General features: G+C 32.5%; 1 protein-coding gene across 1 annotated transcript; it reads right to left on the bottom strand.

Moving 5' to 3' along the window:
* Positions 1-15,719: 15,719 nt before the first annotated feature.
* On the bottom strand, positions 15,720-16,783 carry LOC131599989 (protein S40-6-like). Its single transcript, XM_058872223.1, has one exon. It carries the CDS (start codon positions 16,603-16,605, stop codon positions 16,018-16,020), a length of 588 nt encoding a protein of 195 aa, XP_058728206.1. The 5' UTR covers positions 16,606-16,783; the 3' UTR covers positions 15,720-16,017.
* Positions 16,784-18,961: the final 2,178 nt, after the last annotated feature.

Genomic DNA, 18,961 nt, shown 5'->3' on the forward strand with positions numbered 1-18,961 from the left:
AACCAAATATATTGGTTACGATGATTAGCATTTCTCCTTTAAAAATTCGTTATTATTTGTAATCGAATCTATCGATTATGAGGAGTAACGATAATTAAAATACGCACATTTGCTATTCGTGATAATCGAATCTATCGATTATAGTGGTTAGCAATCCTCCCTTCAATCCGTTAGCCATGGTAATCAAACCTATTGATTATCGCAACTAACGGTAACAAATTAAAATCAGGGTTGTACGCCCAAATCTTAAAATACACTAAACCACGAAACTACAGATTTCCATCTCTGCGATTTTCAAATCTACGATAAGGTAATTCAAAATACCTTCGAACTTCGCATTTTCAAAACTACGATAGGCCACTCAAAAATCCTTCAAACAATTCCAACCATATCAAATCAAATTCGAATTCTAAGGCGTACAACCCTGTGCCCGAACTACGTTGACTCTGATTCTCCCTAAGGAGATACGTAGGCACTTGGATAACCAAGGCGAGTCCCCCTCCCTAAAATCTCAATTCACCCAAAATCTCAATTTTCCCCCTATTCATCTCCTTAGCTATTAAACTTGAACATTTTAGCCATAAAACTTGACCCTTAGATTCAAAGCTAATAGGAAAGGGTTGAGGGTGCCTAACACCTTCCCTCAACCTGATTATAATAACTTATCCAAAAATCTCTTAATTGCGTAGGGTTTCCTATTCGCCCTTCAGAATAGGTGGCGACTCTAAATTTAATTTTTAGGGCAGGTTGCTACAATTATTACTATTAATTCCATTGTTATTAACTTTTATTACTAATACTATTGCTAATTATTGTTATTAATATTAATTCAATTGTTATTAGTATTTAGTTAATATTAATATTAATTTAATTATTATTAGTTCTTAGTTAACATTAGTAAGTTGTTCTAAACGTTATTGTTAATTAGTGTTATTATCACTCATTTGGTTAATTAAGTATTTGATTTAAGTTTAACTAGTTTTGGTTAAGTGGGTTGGTTATAGGATTGGGCCAATAAGATGGATAGTGGGCCAGGTCGTATGGAGCAGGGGTAGTGGACCGGGTCAAACCCGACCCGAGTCATGTTCATCATCTCCCACCTTCTCCCAATCTGCAGCGCCGCTACAGCCAAACAAACCCTAATCTTGTTCATCTTCAACCCAGGCCCAGGAATCGAATCAAAAATAAAACTGAATCAAATCTAAACAAAATAGGGAAGAGAATCAAATCAAAACGTGAATCAAATAAAAGATTTTTATTCAATCAAAAATAACATATTACAATCGGAAAGATCTCACATTGAATCTGAAAAAATCAATCAAAATCCTAAAACTAATTGAATCCTAGATCTAATCATTCCTAATTGAAATCTAACCCTAGTCTATAAAAGAAAAAAGAAATAAACAAAAGAGGGGGTCGGAAGAAAGTTGCTGGAAAAAGAGTCCTTGCGCCGTGAACAAACCTTAAGCGCCATCTTCATCTTCATACCTGCAAATCACACACAGAAAGAAATCAGAAGGAGAACGAGGAGCTAACACGTTCCAGAAACTCAAGAACGCAAGGTAAATGCACGGTCCACTTAGCTTAAATTTGTATCGTGATTCATGTGGATATGTGGTTTTTGATTCGATCTGGGCAAGGTTAGAGTTAGGGTTCTAGGCAAGGTTAAAGTTCCTGTTGGGATTAGGTTAGGGTTTGAAGGTCATGGATGAAGATTCATCTTCATCCAGGTTCTGGATTAATGATGTGGATGAAGATATGAAGGTTCCGGTTGAAGTTCAACCGGAAACCTGGGTTTGAGGGGGCGGTTCCTGGGTTCGCAAAGGGAGGTTGACGGTGGTTTAAGGGTTTTTTTTGGGATTTCCTAGGAAGAGAGGTGCGGAACGAGAGAAAGCAAGGAGAGAGAAGAGAGTTAGAGAGAGAAAGAAGAAGTGGAAATGAGGGAAAGCGTGGAGAGAATAGGGGGATAACGTCCCCTTGATCGTTGGATTAACAACACGTGGCCTCTTGATGGCCGCCTGTTGGCACCTGGACGTTGATCCGGTGCTTCCCTTTTAACCGTACACCTTCAAATACCAATACATGCAGGCCATATGATCATCTTAGGTTTAGATCTAATGTCTCCCACCCAATAACACACCCCAACGCGTGCGCCTGCGTCACACAGGATCTCAACGGATCCCAAATGCTATTGGGCCAGACCCTTTGCTACTTACACACCCCTTAAATTGCTCCCAAACATAAAATACACCCCCTATACAAATTTAAAATAAAATCTAATTAATTTTATAAAAAAAAGCTTTAATTATTTAATTATTTGTTTTTGATAATTCAATTTAATTTTCTCCTCGAACCGACTATATCTATTAGTCGCATTAGACGAGAAATAATTTTTTGATCAATTTAATTTATCTATTAATAACTTAACTCATTCTAATTTAATTCTCTCCTCGACTCGACTAAATCTATTAGTCGCAATGACGAGAGATAAAATAATGAAACCCATAATTTAATTAAAATCTAAAATACATTTTATTTGCTGCCCGCGACGATCGAATCTATCGATCAGAGTAACCAACAATACCCCATTAATCCGTTAGCTATAATGATAAAATCTATTGATCATCGCATCTAACAGTGACATATCAAATCAGGGTTGTACGCCCAAATCTAAAACATTCAAACACACTAAACCACGTAACTACAGATTTCCATCTCTGCGATTTTCAAATCTATGATAAGGTAATTCAAAATACCTTCGAACTTCGCATTTCAAAACTACGATAGGCCATTCAAAAAGCCTTCAAACCATATCAAATCAAATTCAAAGGCGTACAACCCTGTGCCCGAACTACGTTGACTCTGATTCTCCTTAAGGAGATACGTAGGCACTTGGATAACCAAGGCGAGTCCCCTTCCATAAAATCTCATTTTTCCCCTATTCACTTCCTTAGCTATTAAACCTAAATATTTTAGTCATAAAATTTGACCTTAGACTCAAAGCCATAGGAAAGGGTTGAGGGTGCCTAACACCTTCCCTCGACCTGATTATAATAACTTACCCCGAATCTCTAAACTGCGTAAGGTTTCCTATTCGCCTTGTTAGAATAGGTGGCGACTCTAAAAGCTTATTTTTAGGGCAGGTTGCTACAGTTGGGTCATCTTGTATTTATCCTTGTTTGATGTGAAATTGTATTCCTCTAAGAGTAGTATTGGTGATCATATGGTTGTTTGAGTCGACAACTTCATTCATGGTTTCAATGTTGAAGGTTGCTAAGAGCTTGGTGATCATTGACCTATAAGGGAGTCCCATTGATTAGTTCTCTTTAGAGAGAACCGCGTGGTTAAAAATTCCTTCTACGTATTTTGTTAGAATTTATTGGGTTAAAATCTATATCAGTATAACATCTTCTCTAATGACATAACTATTGTTCAAATTCCATGGAAATAGATTCCTAGTTATAAGGCAGTGAAGGATCCAAACCTTTGGTTTTAAGTGGGTTGATTTTAAAGGGACTTTCCTTTTCTCCATAGGATTGATAACAAGGCTATTTAAGGTTGTGGAGTGTTGGAAGTTTCTAAATACTAAATTTCTATCATGGTTATAAGAGCTTCCTTCAAAAGGCAGCTCAATGATTCTTCCAAAATTATCCTTGTGGATATCTATTTCCACCCCCTTACAAATATTCTTAGTGAGGTTCTTACAAGTATTAAGTTTAAATAGAATTCTCTTACGAGATTAGAGAACGTTATATCGAGTACTTATATGAAGAAATATTTTAGAGAGGCTTGACATATTTGATAATATGTCTTGTGACTTTTTAAGAGGCTTGTCTCCATGTACCAAGGTTGAATCACGTTCTTCCCTAGGATCATCATCTTCTTTTCTGGATTTCTATTTATCAACCCGATGGTGGACACACCCATTCTTATTGCTTCTCTAGGTTTTTGGCTTGAAGAGGCCTTGATGATACTTACGACTAAAGAACGAGAACTCACAAAAGAAAGATGCTAGAAGAGATGAATTTTGAGATGCAAGAAATAGTGAGAGAGCATACTTATTTATAGTGTATCTTCTAAAGTTTTGATTGTGTATTTTTGGAAAGAAATTAATGGAGATTGTGCTGATAAAAATTCAAATCATTCCAAATTCAGTGTGCCTATCGATTGGCTAATGGCCTCAATTGATTGGTTAATTAAATCTTTCTTGATTTTGAGTGTTCATCATTAATTATGGGATTTTATTTCCCTGGATCGCATATTTAGCTTGGATTTGATATGAATATATGTGTGCCAATCTCTTTCAATCGATTACTATAAGGTGCCAATCAATTTGGCTTACGTTTCCTTGGAGCATTTTGAGCCTTGTGCTGGATTTTGTTGCTTTTTTGCACCCCTGTTCAGTTTTATTTGCACCTCCTTCCTATAAAATATTTATAAACTCATCTTTTTCGTTAGTGGATATAACTTATCGAGATGAACAAAATTAAAACCACTATTAGAAAGGATTAATAGGAGTTTTTTGATCGTTTTAATCTTAAAATAGTGTACTGCCTCAAATAAAAAAAGACTTTGATAAAAACTTCTCTTGCAGGGAACACCAATCATATTATGGTGTATCCTTCTCTATGTATCGTTGGACGCGAAAGTTTGTATAAGTCCATCACAGACATATCCACTTAACATGCTATGAAGTTAACTAATCATTAAGGATCATGAACATTGAGATACTCTCAAAAACTCTTGATTTTATCATTGTCTTTGAAATTCACCATCCACATTCTTGGATCAGAGACTTATTGTATGCTTAAGAGTATACCTCTTCCTTTGCACATCTCTATTAATTATCGTTAAAGCTTTTGGCTGCAAATCATACCTGCAAAATATTAAGTTTCACCTTTGGTACCCAATTTCTTTGGGTCCAGGTACATTAGTTTTTCCAAAAGGTCTCGTTATTACCTTTAGACCTTTTCAATGTGTCAAAACCAAAAGACTCTAAATGGCCAAATCTTTTTCCATGTGTGCATTTATATCCTGGATGATTCTTTTTCTTATGATTTACATTTTCACTAGGTTTTCTATCCTTTTTTAATCCTAGTCCATTTTTATTTAACGAAGGTATCGTGCACTCGGTTTTTTGCCATACCTCTCGTGGAGAGATACGCGAACTGACTCTTTTTTGTTTCTGCTTTTGTATTTTTGAAAATCAGAGAGTCGCCACCGACCTTTTATTTTATCCAATTAAGGAAAGGTTTATAAAAGAAACAGAAAAAAGACCTTTAAGAAATTCTGGGTAAGGGGGTAGGTTATATAAAGGGAAGGTGTTAGCACCCTTTGTATCCATGGTTATCCATGGGCTCTTTAATTTGCTTAGCTCACTTGTTTTCAATTACTTTTCGATTGCCTTGAAATGCTCGTATGTGGTTCCAAATACCTTTGTAAATTGACTTTGTAATGATCCTTGTGCGGATGTATACAAAGTGTTTTTATCTTTCAAAAGATGTTTTTGAAAAAAGAACGTTAACTTCGTAATGATCCTTGTTTGGATATATACAAAGTATTGTCTTTTTGAAAGTTTTATTTTGAAAAACAATGATATATGAGAGATTTGTTTGTTTTGATTTGAGCAAGCAAATTAGAAGGTCTACCCTGAGTTATAAGGTCTTTATCCTATTTCCTTTAAAAATCTATCATTTCACCGGATATAAACAAAAGTTCGATTTTGCGTTTGAAATAATAGAATTTGATTTTGATTTTGAAAAGAATGAGAAAGGGATTACCCTAAGAGGTGCAAGTGTGATTGTGTTTGGATTCAGATATTTTATCTTTGAAGTTAGTGATCTAACGATTCAATTTTATCTTTGGCATACACGCAATTTATATGTGCTGGAATTTAAAATGCGGAAATGTAAAATGCGGAAAGTAAATCTACGCTATTACATCGATTGTGCAGGAAATGTAAACTACGCTATTTACATGAATTTGACAACCTATACATTTATCTAGGAATTTAAATTGCAAGAAAATAAAAGAAATGTTTTTGGATTTTTTATGATTGTTTTTAATTATAATTAATGCATGATTAATTAAATTAAAATGAGGAAAAAAGATGAAAATAAATTTCAAACCTAAAAATTAAGTTCAAAATATGTTCAAAATACTTGTTAATTAATTTTAAAACAAAACTTTTTTTTTTGGGATTTTTGAAATTGATTTGAAATTTATTAAGTTAATTAACACATAATTATATAAATAATTACACAAATAATTAAAACTTAAAGAGAAAATTATTCTAAATACGTACAAAATTAGCCTATGATATATAAACAATATTTAATATAAAGAACAAATTTTTTATGATTTTTGATTGGTTGAAAATAATTAAAAGATAAATATATGCATATTATCTAATTAATTATACAAAATATTTAAATTATGAAGAAAAATAAAATATTTTTATATCAGAAAATAAAATATTATTTTAGAAACTTAAAAATATTTTTTGTGTATTTTTTGGATATTTAAAACTATTTTTAATTAATTTTATAAAGAAATTAAAATAAAAATAGAAAATATAAAAAGATATGATCATGTGTGGTAATTAAATGAGGTCCATGACATGAGGCTCATTCTGATGCGTTGGATTCATTTTTAGTGGAGATCTATGGCCCAGATGCGTGGATACATGGTACACGTGATTAGAGGTGCCACATGTGAACATGCTGAATTCAAACATTCCAAGTGGGGTCCACGCTGGTTGACCAGCGAATGGGAAGAGGAGAATATGCCACGCGTGCGGTCAAAGATTCAACCTCACTATTCATCATCTTCTTCCTTTTACCTGCGGAATTTCTTGCAGACTTACCTGCGGATTTTCCTGCGGATTTTGCTTTCAATTCTTCAACCTTTTGAAGGACCTACAAAATGAAAATGGAAAAGAACAAAGGCCACCCAGATTACCTAAATGGACCCTTCTGAACATGATAGCATCGTTAGTTTTTTCATTTGGAGCCTCTATCATGGAGAACGAAAGCTTCACATGTTTGAAGCTCAAAAATGGTGGAGCTTCAAAACCACGTTAAAGCTTGCATGTGATCACTCAAACCTACTCTATATCATGCCATGAGTCCATGCAAATGGTTAGATTTCATTTTAGTTAAGCATGCATACGAAAACGAAAGCTATGAGTGTATGTTCATGTAAAGCTTTATACGCATATTATGACTCTCATGGGACCAAACAAAAAGCTTATTCTTACTCTATATTACTTTAAGAGATGATTGGAAGTGTTTATTTGTATTGATAATGATTGGAATATGGAAAACGAAAATTTACAAAGTTATGAATTTTTTTGAGAATTTTGTGAAGTTTCTTGCTATGCCTTGGCTATAATTTCGTGTGTGTCTTGTTGTTGAAGTATTCAGCTTCATTTATAGGCCAAGAGGTGCTTAGAAACTAAGCCAAGAAGCATTGATTGCCTTTGTTGAATTCTTGATTTTTAAATATTAAAAATCTTTGAATTGTTGACCAAGTCTTGCTCCTCTTCACTTCTCTTGCCTTGTACTTCAATCTTCTGCAGAAAATTAAAGATTCTTTGATGACTCATGCTTAGAAACTAAGCTATGCATTATCCTTCCATTTTCCATTTTCATTTAATCTTAAAATAGGATAAAATTAAACCAAAAATGAATAAAAATGGTGTGGGCTTTGTCTTGGTCGTGGGAGGCCCATTATATCATGGTAAACATGTTTAAACTATGAAAACTTGGCCCCATTTGGAAAAAATACATTTTTGAGCAATGTTGGTTTTATGCATTTTCCCAAACTTTAGCCAACTTCAACAAGGTGTAAATCCCTCAATTTTTGTCATATGAAGGAGATCTTGCACTTTTTGGAAACCTAAAAGAGTCCTCTAACCAATGTCTTTGCTCTCATGTCAAAATTATTTTTGATGCTCCTTGTGTATCCTTTTGAAAAAAGTGTCTTTTTGTTGACTTTGAAAATGACCTGTAATGTCTTGATTCATATTTTTCAAATGGTGAATCAAATGGCCATGGGACTAATTGAATTTGAAATAAAATTGAATTTCCTTCAAAATGAGCTTTGATTTGAATTTTTTGGATGAAGGATGAGAGAGTTATGACCAGTCAAAGTTCAGTTGACTTTTTAGGAGAAAACCCTAATTTTGAATCTTAGGGTTTTGTTGATTTTTTATCTTTCCTTGATGAATTATGATCATCCAATGATCAAATGATGAATCCTTTGACAAAATATGGATGTTGACAAAAAATTTCATTTTTGACTGTCTGTTGACTTTTTTGGTCAAACGGGTCGTCTGTTGACAGTTTGAGCTGCTGACGGTGCGTCTGAGTGAATTGAAGTTTGAAAATTTGTATGATGGTACTTTGAGATGTATGGAGGTCCATGAAATCCATTTGAGGTCTCAAAAACTTGTTTCTCCTGAAAAAACAATAAACCCTAATCAGGGACTGTTTGTGTAGGAGACAATTAAGCGTACCTGATTTTTGTGCAGTGCTGAGTCTCTGCTAATCATGTGATATTCAGAAGACTTCTAGGACAAAAATCTTGGAATTTTGAAATGCAAAAGTTTGATTTGATTGATGGTACAAAACACAGAGAATTGTACTGTCAGCAGTTTGACTGTCAACTGACTATTCAGGCATGTAACAGCTAGAGTGAAAAATCAACAGTCAAAGTTAATTTTCTTTTTGTTGTTTTTGTTTTATGTGAAAGATGAAAGTTTATTTACATGACTTGTTAAAAAAAACACAGACATAATAAATAATTAATATTTACTGTACGCAAGCAAAATTACCGATAATAACCCTGAAAATCATTTAATGCACAGAAAAAATAAATATTTGACTGGCAAAAAACACACAAAATATTATCTGAATAATTAAGCAACAATATGACAAATAGTACAACATTTAATACTGACAGTACAAACATTACATACTATAATGAACAGTACGACGAATAAACGGTACATTTAAGAAAATAAGATATACGGCAAACTTTAAGAATGACGATTAATAACCCATGCTATGACCAACAGAAAATAGATGATCGGGAGTGTAACCATCGCAGGTCCACATTTTTCAGGACTATGCAGACAGAAGAAGGACATGATCACCGTAGCAATGGTGATGACTATAAGAAAACATGTTTCCATCCGCTTCGCCATTTTGCCGGGGAGGAAGAGAGAATGGATATGAAGTAGAAATTTGAGAAATGATTTAGAATTTGATGTGAGATTTTATGAAAAAAATGAGAGGTATTTATAGAATGAAAAGAAGGATAGAGACGTTGGGGAATGAAGTGATTCCGTACAAAAGGAAAATTTGAGTGGAAGTAAGATTTGAAAGAAAGTGTATGATAGTGTTGGGAAAAGGAGAGATGTGTAGAATAAAGTTAAGATTTGATTTTTGAAAAAGAGATTTGAAAAGAGATTTTGAAAATAATGGAATATAGTACAAAAGTTAGTGGAAAACAAAAATTAATAATAATTTACTTGTTACCGGTACATTCTGAATCCCGGACTTTGCGCCTGCAAAAGATTTAACTCTGTACCAATTGCGTCAGTACTACTTATCTGTAAATAAATATCAAATAAATAGCGTGTGTGAAGTAATAAACAGTAACTGGCGTTTGCGTAAGAATAAATTCAACAGCAAGCCAAAATATTGTATAAGAAAAAATTCTAAAAATCAAGTATTCATAAATCAGGATGTGAAAATCCAAGATTATATGAAACTCTTAATTTTTAGATTGAAGTTTTCTTGAAAAAAGATGCAGGCAAATTTTGGGGTATAACAGAAGGCTTTTGACTTAATAGGATCAAGTCAAGCTTTTATTTCCCTCGGGTAAACTTACCTAGGGTTTCATGCAAATCAATTACTTCCTTTTTTTAGGGAGACACGAGTCTCACATGTTTCTCTTGAGTTTTGAATTTTTGTTATTTCTAAGTTAAATGATTTATTACGTTCTTCAAGAGATCCTAAATACTCCTTAAGGTCTAAATTTAATTTTATAAGTTTATCACTCTGTTCAACCAACTTAGCACTAATTCTAAACAATTTCTTGTAAGATGGTTTAACTACCTCAACATCATCTTCCTCGTAGGATGCCTTTAAGAAAATTTTGTCTTCTTCGTTTGAATAAGGTTCTTCTATATTTTTCCCTGAGGTTGATGTCTCTTCTTCTTTTCTTCTTTCCAAGATTCCACTTAAAGATACTTCTTATTCACAGTTTCTTGCACATGAGGTTCCTTTATTTAATGTTGAATCTTTCGAAGATCGTTCAACTATTGAGTATATCCTTTTGAAGGAAAATATTTGAGTTGTTTTATAAGAGTTTGATGAAGTTTATGATTCTTTAGTTTTTTAGCTTGCTCCTTCATATTTAAGTAATTTAACTAGTTCGTTCTATTTCTCTATGATATCCTTCTTCCTTGATTTTTCCTGAAATTCATGAAGGCTCATATCTCTCGATATAAGAATTGGATGAAACTTCCAATTCTTAATTCATAGACATTGGTTAACGACAAACATTCCAATATAATTTCTAAAATTCCTAAATTTTGAAAAACATTTAAAAGTGGTATCTTCATCTTCTTTGCCTCGTGTGTTCATCTCCTCTTGCTCAATGCTTGGAGTAACCCCATATATCATTACAAGAGTATCTCACATTTCCTTGGATGTTTTTCAATTATGAACATAAAATAATTTACTATCATCTAGAGACATTACTATAAATCTTTTGGTTTTGAAATCGATTTCAAACTTTCTCTTTTCTTCTTCGGTCCAAAGGGAATTAGGTTTATCTACTAATTTTCCATTTACGTGGTAAGTAGGGATAAACGGCCATTGATTATAGTTTTTCACAATTGATAAGTAATACTTTAACTAAATATTTTAAACCTAGCTTGCCATAACTCAAACCTACTACTATTAAAAGGTGGAGTGTGTTTAGAAAAGTTCCCGTTAAAAGTGTGTTGGAAGTCATCTTTCTCTTGAGACGATTAATCCTTAAACAAGACTTATGCTCTGATACCACCTGTTGGACATGTGACTTCCCACGCAAGAGGGGTGGATTATGTGTTGCAGAGAAACTTGATTTTGAAAAACGTTTAGAATTAATTTTAGATTTTAAAAACATTTTAGAAAAGACTTTAGAAATAAGCAGCAGGAAAATAAAATTCAGAAAGTAAATTGCAGAAAGTAAAAGTTAAGGGTAAAGAGAAAAAAAATAGAAGTTATAAAGGTTCATTCAAAAGAAAAGACCTAATCCTCTCCCCAAGATTTTTTCTTGAGAGTATCTAATATCTTAAGAGATTTTAGTAGGTTAAACTCTCGAACCTCTTAGAAAAGAAAAATGAAGTATATGGCTAACTTCAAACCAAAAAGCAAACACAGAGAGAAGTGTTGAGTCTTCCCTCCAAACGAATAATTGAAGCGATTAGTCTTCTTTCCACAAGAAATTTGGATCAGTTAGTCTTCAAGCTTTAAACCAAGATTTTACAGGGATAATCTTGATCTGTATGAGCTTTTAATATCGGGTTAAACTCACGAACCTGGGAGATTTTATATCGGCTGATCTCAAATCTTAGCAAGCTTTTAACACCAGGTTGAGTTTGAAACAAAAGGAGATTTTACATAGGGTAACCACCAACCAATATGAGATTTTAACCACAGGTTGATCTCGACCTAGTGAATACTTTTGACCGGGCTTAGCCTTCGAACCGAACTGGTCACTTAGTAACTAAATCCTCAAAACCAAGCTTTTAATGGGCTTAGCTTCAAGCCCAAATAAATAATTCCTAAATGGATGAATTTTTCAACCAAGGTGAAATAAAACTTCCTTGGTGAATTTACAACACATCCTTTCCAGATTTATAAATACCTTACTTGCAAAACGACTTTCTCAAATGCGTTATGGCTAAATTTTAGTGAGATGCTGAAGCGGTAAAGCGGCAAGCAAAATATTGGAAGTATTCCGGGCCAAACACCTCTTCATAATCAAGACCCTCATAAAGAGCCTAAAGGTATTTCTTCATCTCAATCTATTCGAGAGTAATATAATTCAAGGAGACGGCATACCATGACCGGTTAATAACATACATAACAATTCCTTGCCCTACAAAGCAGGGACAATGGTTTGGGGGAAATTGTTTGAGTAAACCGCGAGGCTCAAGAAACAAAGCTCAATAGAGATATAAGTGTTTGTCGCCTATAGAGTGGGCATACTCTTTTTCTCGCGAGATCACATAGTGTCCATCATGAGGATACCATGTCAATCTCCTAGAATCCATCCAACAGTTGACTGTATCCCACGCATGGGCAGTTACCAACTATCTCCCTTATTTAAAGAGAAAAACATGCCACTCTTGAGGTACGAAATAATTCTCATTCAAAATCCACTTTTTCACACACTTAATGATTTGAGCGTTTGAGTGCTAACCTTGCAATTCAGTCTTTTCTCCACCATATCGAAAGCCTTAATCCACCGTAACGAATTGTGAATTCATCCCTTTAGATCACAAATTAATTCCATAGCAAAAAAATTTGTAATATCAATTTTTTAAGAATCTTAAACGCCGTCTCTTTGTCGCTTCTCACACTCCTTAAACTCTCCCAATAAATGATATCAGAGTCCTAGTTCGACTTTGTGTGAGAGAGTGAGAGTAAGATTCAAATATGGATACGTCTTACTATAAACACGACTAACTTTAAAATTCTTAAATTTCAAAATAGAGTGATTAATCTTACATTGACTACAAATTAAAAAAATATTTATACATAAAATAATGACTCATATTCTCTATACCTTAAAAAAATCCCCACCACATATATTAGAAATACACAATTTATTCTAATACTTTCTTTTAATATTTAATTTTCCATTTAATTAATCATACACAACCTAATAACAATGACAAAAAGAAAAAAATTAGGTCATTGTTTCAAAAAGGTAGTAGTAATATAGGAATATATGTGATTCTCATTATTTGCATAAGAACCAACCAACCGAAGTTCCCTTTGAAATCATGGCACCTTTTCCACCCACGAGTCAAACTATATTTCATGCTTCACTGGTTATTTGGTTCCCATACATATTCGAATATTATTTGGCAGTCGTAAACCACCAATTAAATCAAAGATACCACACATGTACATTATAATGTATTAATCCAAATTGAGTGAACTCAAATCCTTCAATATATAATTTAATATTAAATCTTGTCAAAGTTAATACATGAAGAAGACATTTTCACTTTTAAGAAAATTAAAATTTTGACAATTTAAATATTTAATTAGATCTCATTTTCAAAATATTTAAATTTATATAGAATGATGAAATTCTTTATTATTAAAATTTATTGGTCTATATGAAATTTCTAAAATCGGTAGGCAGAATTGAACCAATGCTTAATAACGTAGAATCGTGTGACCCATGTCCTAATTGTTGGGTAGCTTACTAGATGGGTACACATACTAGACACATATCTGATCAAGGCTGACCAAGGGTCTTTATAGACCATTAGATGACAAGAACTTGCAGGATCCCTTAAGATTTGTCTTCTAACACAGTGTAGTAAACAGAAGGTTCTAGACTTTTGAAAACTCTAAAATGTCACTATAAAAGCAGAATAAATACCTCAAATTTAAGTACATATTATTCTAATCTAAAATATCTCATTTACGGTCTTCACTGACATGATCGTCAGAGTGTTTATCGGTACTTTGTAGGTCTTTCTTTGACTATAACCTACGATAAATATGGTACTTCTTCTACTATAACTTGAAGGGTATGAAAACACTTAGAAATGGGGGGTTGAATAAGTGGTTTCTTTTTGCAATATAAAAAGACACGGTATTTTTATCCTGGTTCGTTATAACTCAACTACTTCAGTCCACCCGTCAAGGTGATTTTACCTCTCTCTGTCGAGGACTTAATCCACTAATCAAAAACTGATTACAACAATCCACGGAGGCAATAGCCAACGTCTTCTTGATAATCTTAACCACAACTTGGCTACTCAAGGAATACAAACTTTGACTTCTTGAGAATCCTAACCACAACTTGGTTACTCAAGAAACAATTACAAACAGAATTTCTAACAAGTGATCTTAGATGCCTCTTAATCTAAGTTGTATCACAATTGTGATTTTTCACTAAATTTAGTACAATGAAGAAGATGAACTTAATCTGATACTATGAACAGTAATATTATTATTTTGTTTCAGTATAAGTGTTCAAGTATGAAATATTTTCTTTGAGCGTGCTTGCATATATCTTGCGTGTGTTGTCTATATCATGTATGAGCTCTGTATCTTTCTTTTTCAAATGATCTTCTATTTATAGCGATTTGAAGATTTCGTCCAATGCTGGATAATAGGCTAGCTTAGCTTTTCATGTTTGCGTGTTATCTTGGATAAACTTGCTTTCCACGCTTCTTGAGACTTGTTACTAAATCTGCTTTTAGCCGTTAATAATCATTATGTCTCTAACGGTAATCTTTCTTTTGTCAGAGTATTTTATCTTGTATTTCTTCAAGAAAACTTCTTTCTGACTTTGTAGAAATAACGTCTATCAGAATTATGCTTCAGCGGTTGGTGCTTTAAGAAGTTTCTTCATTAGAACTTCTTTAGACTTCAGCGTGACTTTCTTTATATTGTCCATTTCAGCATTGTATGTAGTCCAATTTCTGATGATACTTGTTTTGCTTGAACTTCAGCATATGTTTAAAACTTCTTCTGAAATAAGATATATATAATTAGAGTATCATATTTACTTATACAAAATTTATTTAATTGTTATCATCAAAACACTAAGATGAGATTAGAATCAAACTATGTTCTAACATAACTTACAACGGATCTGTTCATTCTAATATCATAGGATATAATGCATAAAAAGATATACTGAAAAAAATTATAAGAAGTTGTGAAAATATATTTAATTTTATAAATCAATTTGGTAAATTTGAGTTAAATTTAACATGAGATTTTAACTCAAATAAATTAAATGCAAATATAAATATAAATTTATACAAAAATCTGACATTAAGAATCTACGAAGATATTGTTCATTTTGGATTTGAAATTCTTCTGATTTTGTTAATTAAAAAAGACATCTCGTTGAAAATGAAGGTGAGTATTATATATGAACCTCTAATAGAGACTAATGAGCTAAATGGTCTAAAATCTCGAATATGCTCGTGGATTTTAATCATAAAATAGAGGCAACGTCTTAACCGACCTCATGTGTGATGAAAGCAACATATTAATTTATGATAAAAAGATCGTTATCAAACATATGTTTTATTGTCACGAGTTTATAAACTATAAACTATGAACTAAAAAAATTTCATGTCAAAGTGAACTTTATATTTTAAAATTATTATCATTCAATTTTTAATGGGATAAATTATAGGTATTTATTTATAGAGATTAAAAGTAGTACATTGTCAGTGTAAACTAGTTTTACACCATCATTTAATAGAATTATAATAATCTGTCATGTCATATCATTTTTTTTTAAATTAAAAATGTAACTTAGTTGAATACGCGCCCCTGATTGATAGACAGTATAAAAATATTTTATATTGTCAATGTATTTTTTTTCTCTTATTTATATTTTATTAAGAGAAATATAAATTACTTTTTGTTTCAATTTATTCCTGATTGAGTATATTTCTATAACAAAAAATCATATATTATATAGATTTGTCCAAAAACGGGATTACATTGTTCATACTAAGACCAACTTAATCCAAATTCCATCTTCTAACTGCAAACATTTACTTGCTTAATTAACCTCACTGGACACGGCATTAGATTCTTATAAACCGGGTCCAAAAAAACCCACCCATCCAATCGAAACAAAACCAAATGAAACTAATTTTTCACCCAAATTTTTCAATTGACACAAGTTTATAGCAACAAACAAGAATTAATCCGGTTGAACTGAATCATATTAAACCGGTCCATCTCACCCATCGAACCCGGTTTGGTTCCAAACAGCATCCCGAACCCTTCTCAAGTCCCGCCCCTTTAAAGTCCGACCCACGCCTTCGAAAACCGAGTTTGCCGCCATTTTCCGGCCACGCGCCAAATATTCGTGCGGCGGAACCATCTCCGACTCGCTCTCCTCAAAACCATCATCCATATCATGCAACGACTCCACCGATTCAACTCGGAGTATCTTACTCCAGTCCGGCACGTTCATCGGCGCCGACGTAGCCACGTTACGCCCCATCGACGCACGGTACTGGTGGTGCACGATCCTCGACGAAGCCGCCGTCGCAACATTACTCCCGGTATTCTCAAACGCCTGCGACAAACCACCAAAGTTCCGGTTATTCTCCTCTCTCTCCCGACTCCACGAACTCGCGCGTGAATCCCACTCGCCGGGAGAGAAATTCAATTCACGGTCACGATCACGATCATCCACCACAGACCACACGTCTTCTTCCCTGAAATCGGTTACTTCATGAGTAACAGTAACGGAGCTTTGGATATAGTTCGTTCCTAACAAACGCTCGTTTCGATTCGCGGTGAATTTGCGACCCTTCGCCATGATTTTTAGCGACGGTTGTGGCAAAGTGAAGCAAATTAAACAGAGTTAGAAATCCAAGAAGATTATAAGAGTAACGATAATATTAAGATGAGTAAGTGCAATTCCATTTCGTTTTCTGGTTACTCCTGAGAATAAAGAACCTGGTTTGGGTTTGGCATAAACTGTGTGTATGTTGCTTCATGGGTATTTATAGCCTTTAATTTCATTTTGAATTTCATTTGAATTTGAGTTTGAGTTTCATTTTGTCTTCATATTCTATGTTGTTAGTTATCCCAATAAATAAACACTCTTAAGTCTTAACTGTATTATTCAAAACAAATACTATAAAAAAACCGCAACCATTCTTTATCATATTATTCTTCAATCTCATACTTTTATATAATTTTAAATAATATATATTTTATTTTTGAAACAACTTTAAAAAATTATTTATTTATTAATTTAATAATCAAAATTATTTTTTTAAGCCGGGTTAAACCAATATCAAGTTTTCTCTTTAATAAACTTTAGTTTTTTTATCCACTAAAGACTAGTGGTTTTATAATTAATTTTTAATCCAAAATTAACTTTTTAAATTCTTTTTCATTTGAGTAAGTGATTTTGTTTTTCTTCTTTGCGCGGCGTTTGTTCGTTTCAGATTAATAGATTAGTTTGAACTCAATGCATATTAAATGAATGAGTTTAACATCGTTAACACTGCAGACTCAAAGACATGGGTATTCCAAACATTCAATTTTGTCATATTTGTAAGCTTTGTCAAATTCGTAGGCATTTTGCCGCTATATGCTATTAACGTGGATAATTTGAATTTGTTCGCAGATTCATCTTTCAAATTAATCTTTTTTAATTTATAGCAATTTTAAATTTATTTTATTAAATGTATTATACCAAATGAATAAATGTCATTTTTAATATATAAAAAATTTCCGTTAAACAAACTTAATTAATAATTATAAAAAACATCAATCGCTGGAATATGCAACATTCTATTTATCTATCTTAAAAAATAAAAAAAAAGGAAATTTTGACTATTAAACAATTTTTTAAAAATAAATAAGTAAAGTGTCGCACAAACATATAGATTCTCTATTGTCTTCAATTGAGTGGACTTAACAAATTTTTAATGAAGTATTTTAATCAATTAAATAACATTATCTCATTTTTTATATACTCATTTTTAATAAAAGATGTAATGATTTATTTTGTATGATTTATATTTGATGAAATATGATAAATTGCACCTGATCGACATAATGACGTGTAGGGCCATTTTTGGCCAATTTCATTTGATGGACCATAATGGACAAGGAGATAGAATAGACGGGAACGCAATAATGCTAATCTCTAAGTTTTTTTCTTTCTTTCTTTTCTAGTATTAAATTTCCATTTTCGTTGTTGTTGTTATTATCTATAAGTAGCGTATTAGTAATTTTATTTTCTACTTTTTGGCAAATGGGTTGCTTTACTTAATTTTATTTTTTACAACTAATTTTGGAGAGGTAATGATATGCTACTAAATTTTATTTTTGTGTGAATAAAGGGAGATAAAAGCCAACCTAGAACTAGGGGAAAAAACGTAACGGAAGAAATGTTAGGTAAACAATAGATAGAGAAATAAACACACGAGGTAGATAAAATATTTGTGTGTCTACAATAAACACACGACCTATGAAGGAAACTCTTTGATCTTTTTGATTGAGTCTATAATCTATTTTATTTTTATATTAATATTTATTTTATTATTATGTTTGATATTGATTTAGTAATTTTTTTATTATAATTTTGTAACAAATTAAATACTTATTATCTTTTAAAAAAAATTGTTTAACCTTTCATTTGTTAGATTTCAAATTTCGATATGCTAATAGCCAGCCAATAAGATAACTTGCCTATTTTATGAATGTCTGAGTAATCTTTATGAACTCGATTTGACGAGTTGAATCATATGAGAACTAAAAGAGTTGGATTGAAAATTCTCCAAAGATTAACATTTGGCGTATTACCAACTTGCTATCTTACATTATAAACTAATGAGATTTTGCAACCAACCACTTTTATTCTTTGTGCATTCAGAGTGTTATGTGCTTATGTTAATTCTTTAGAATGTGTATGTATTCTTTAATGTCATTTGGTCGTGTTCTACTCTAAAAGTGTGAGGATTAGCAATGTGAGATCCGCAGAGAATTGTGGTGGTTTAGGGTTTTGATGCGGTGAAATGGGAGTTGACCTGCAAAATTAGAATTTCAATGTTTAAGTTAATAAAAAAAAATTTAAATGGGAAATGAATCATACTTTGAGGACTTGTGTCCTTGTTAAATAGAATAGGTGGTTGGATAATTGCATGCATGAGTGAAAA

The sequence above is a fragment of the Vicia villosa genome, linkage group LG1 (genome assembly GCF_029867415.1).
Source record: "Vicia villosa cultivar HV-30 ecotype Madison, WI linkage group LG1, Vvil1.0, whole genome shotgun sequence".
Taxonomy (NCBI): Eukaryota; Viridiplantae; Streptophyta; class Magnoliopsida; order Fabales; family Fabaceae; genus Vicia; species Vicia villosa.

What these genes read in the sequence shown, in the direction of transcription:
- LOC131599989 (XM_058872223.1), bottom strand. Translation starts at nt 16,605, where the DNA reads ATGGCGAAGGGTCGCAAATTCACCGCGAATCGAAACGAGCGTTTGTTA.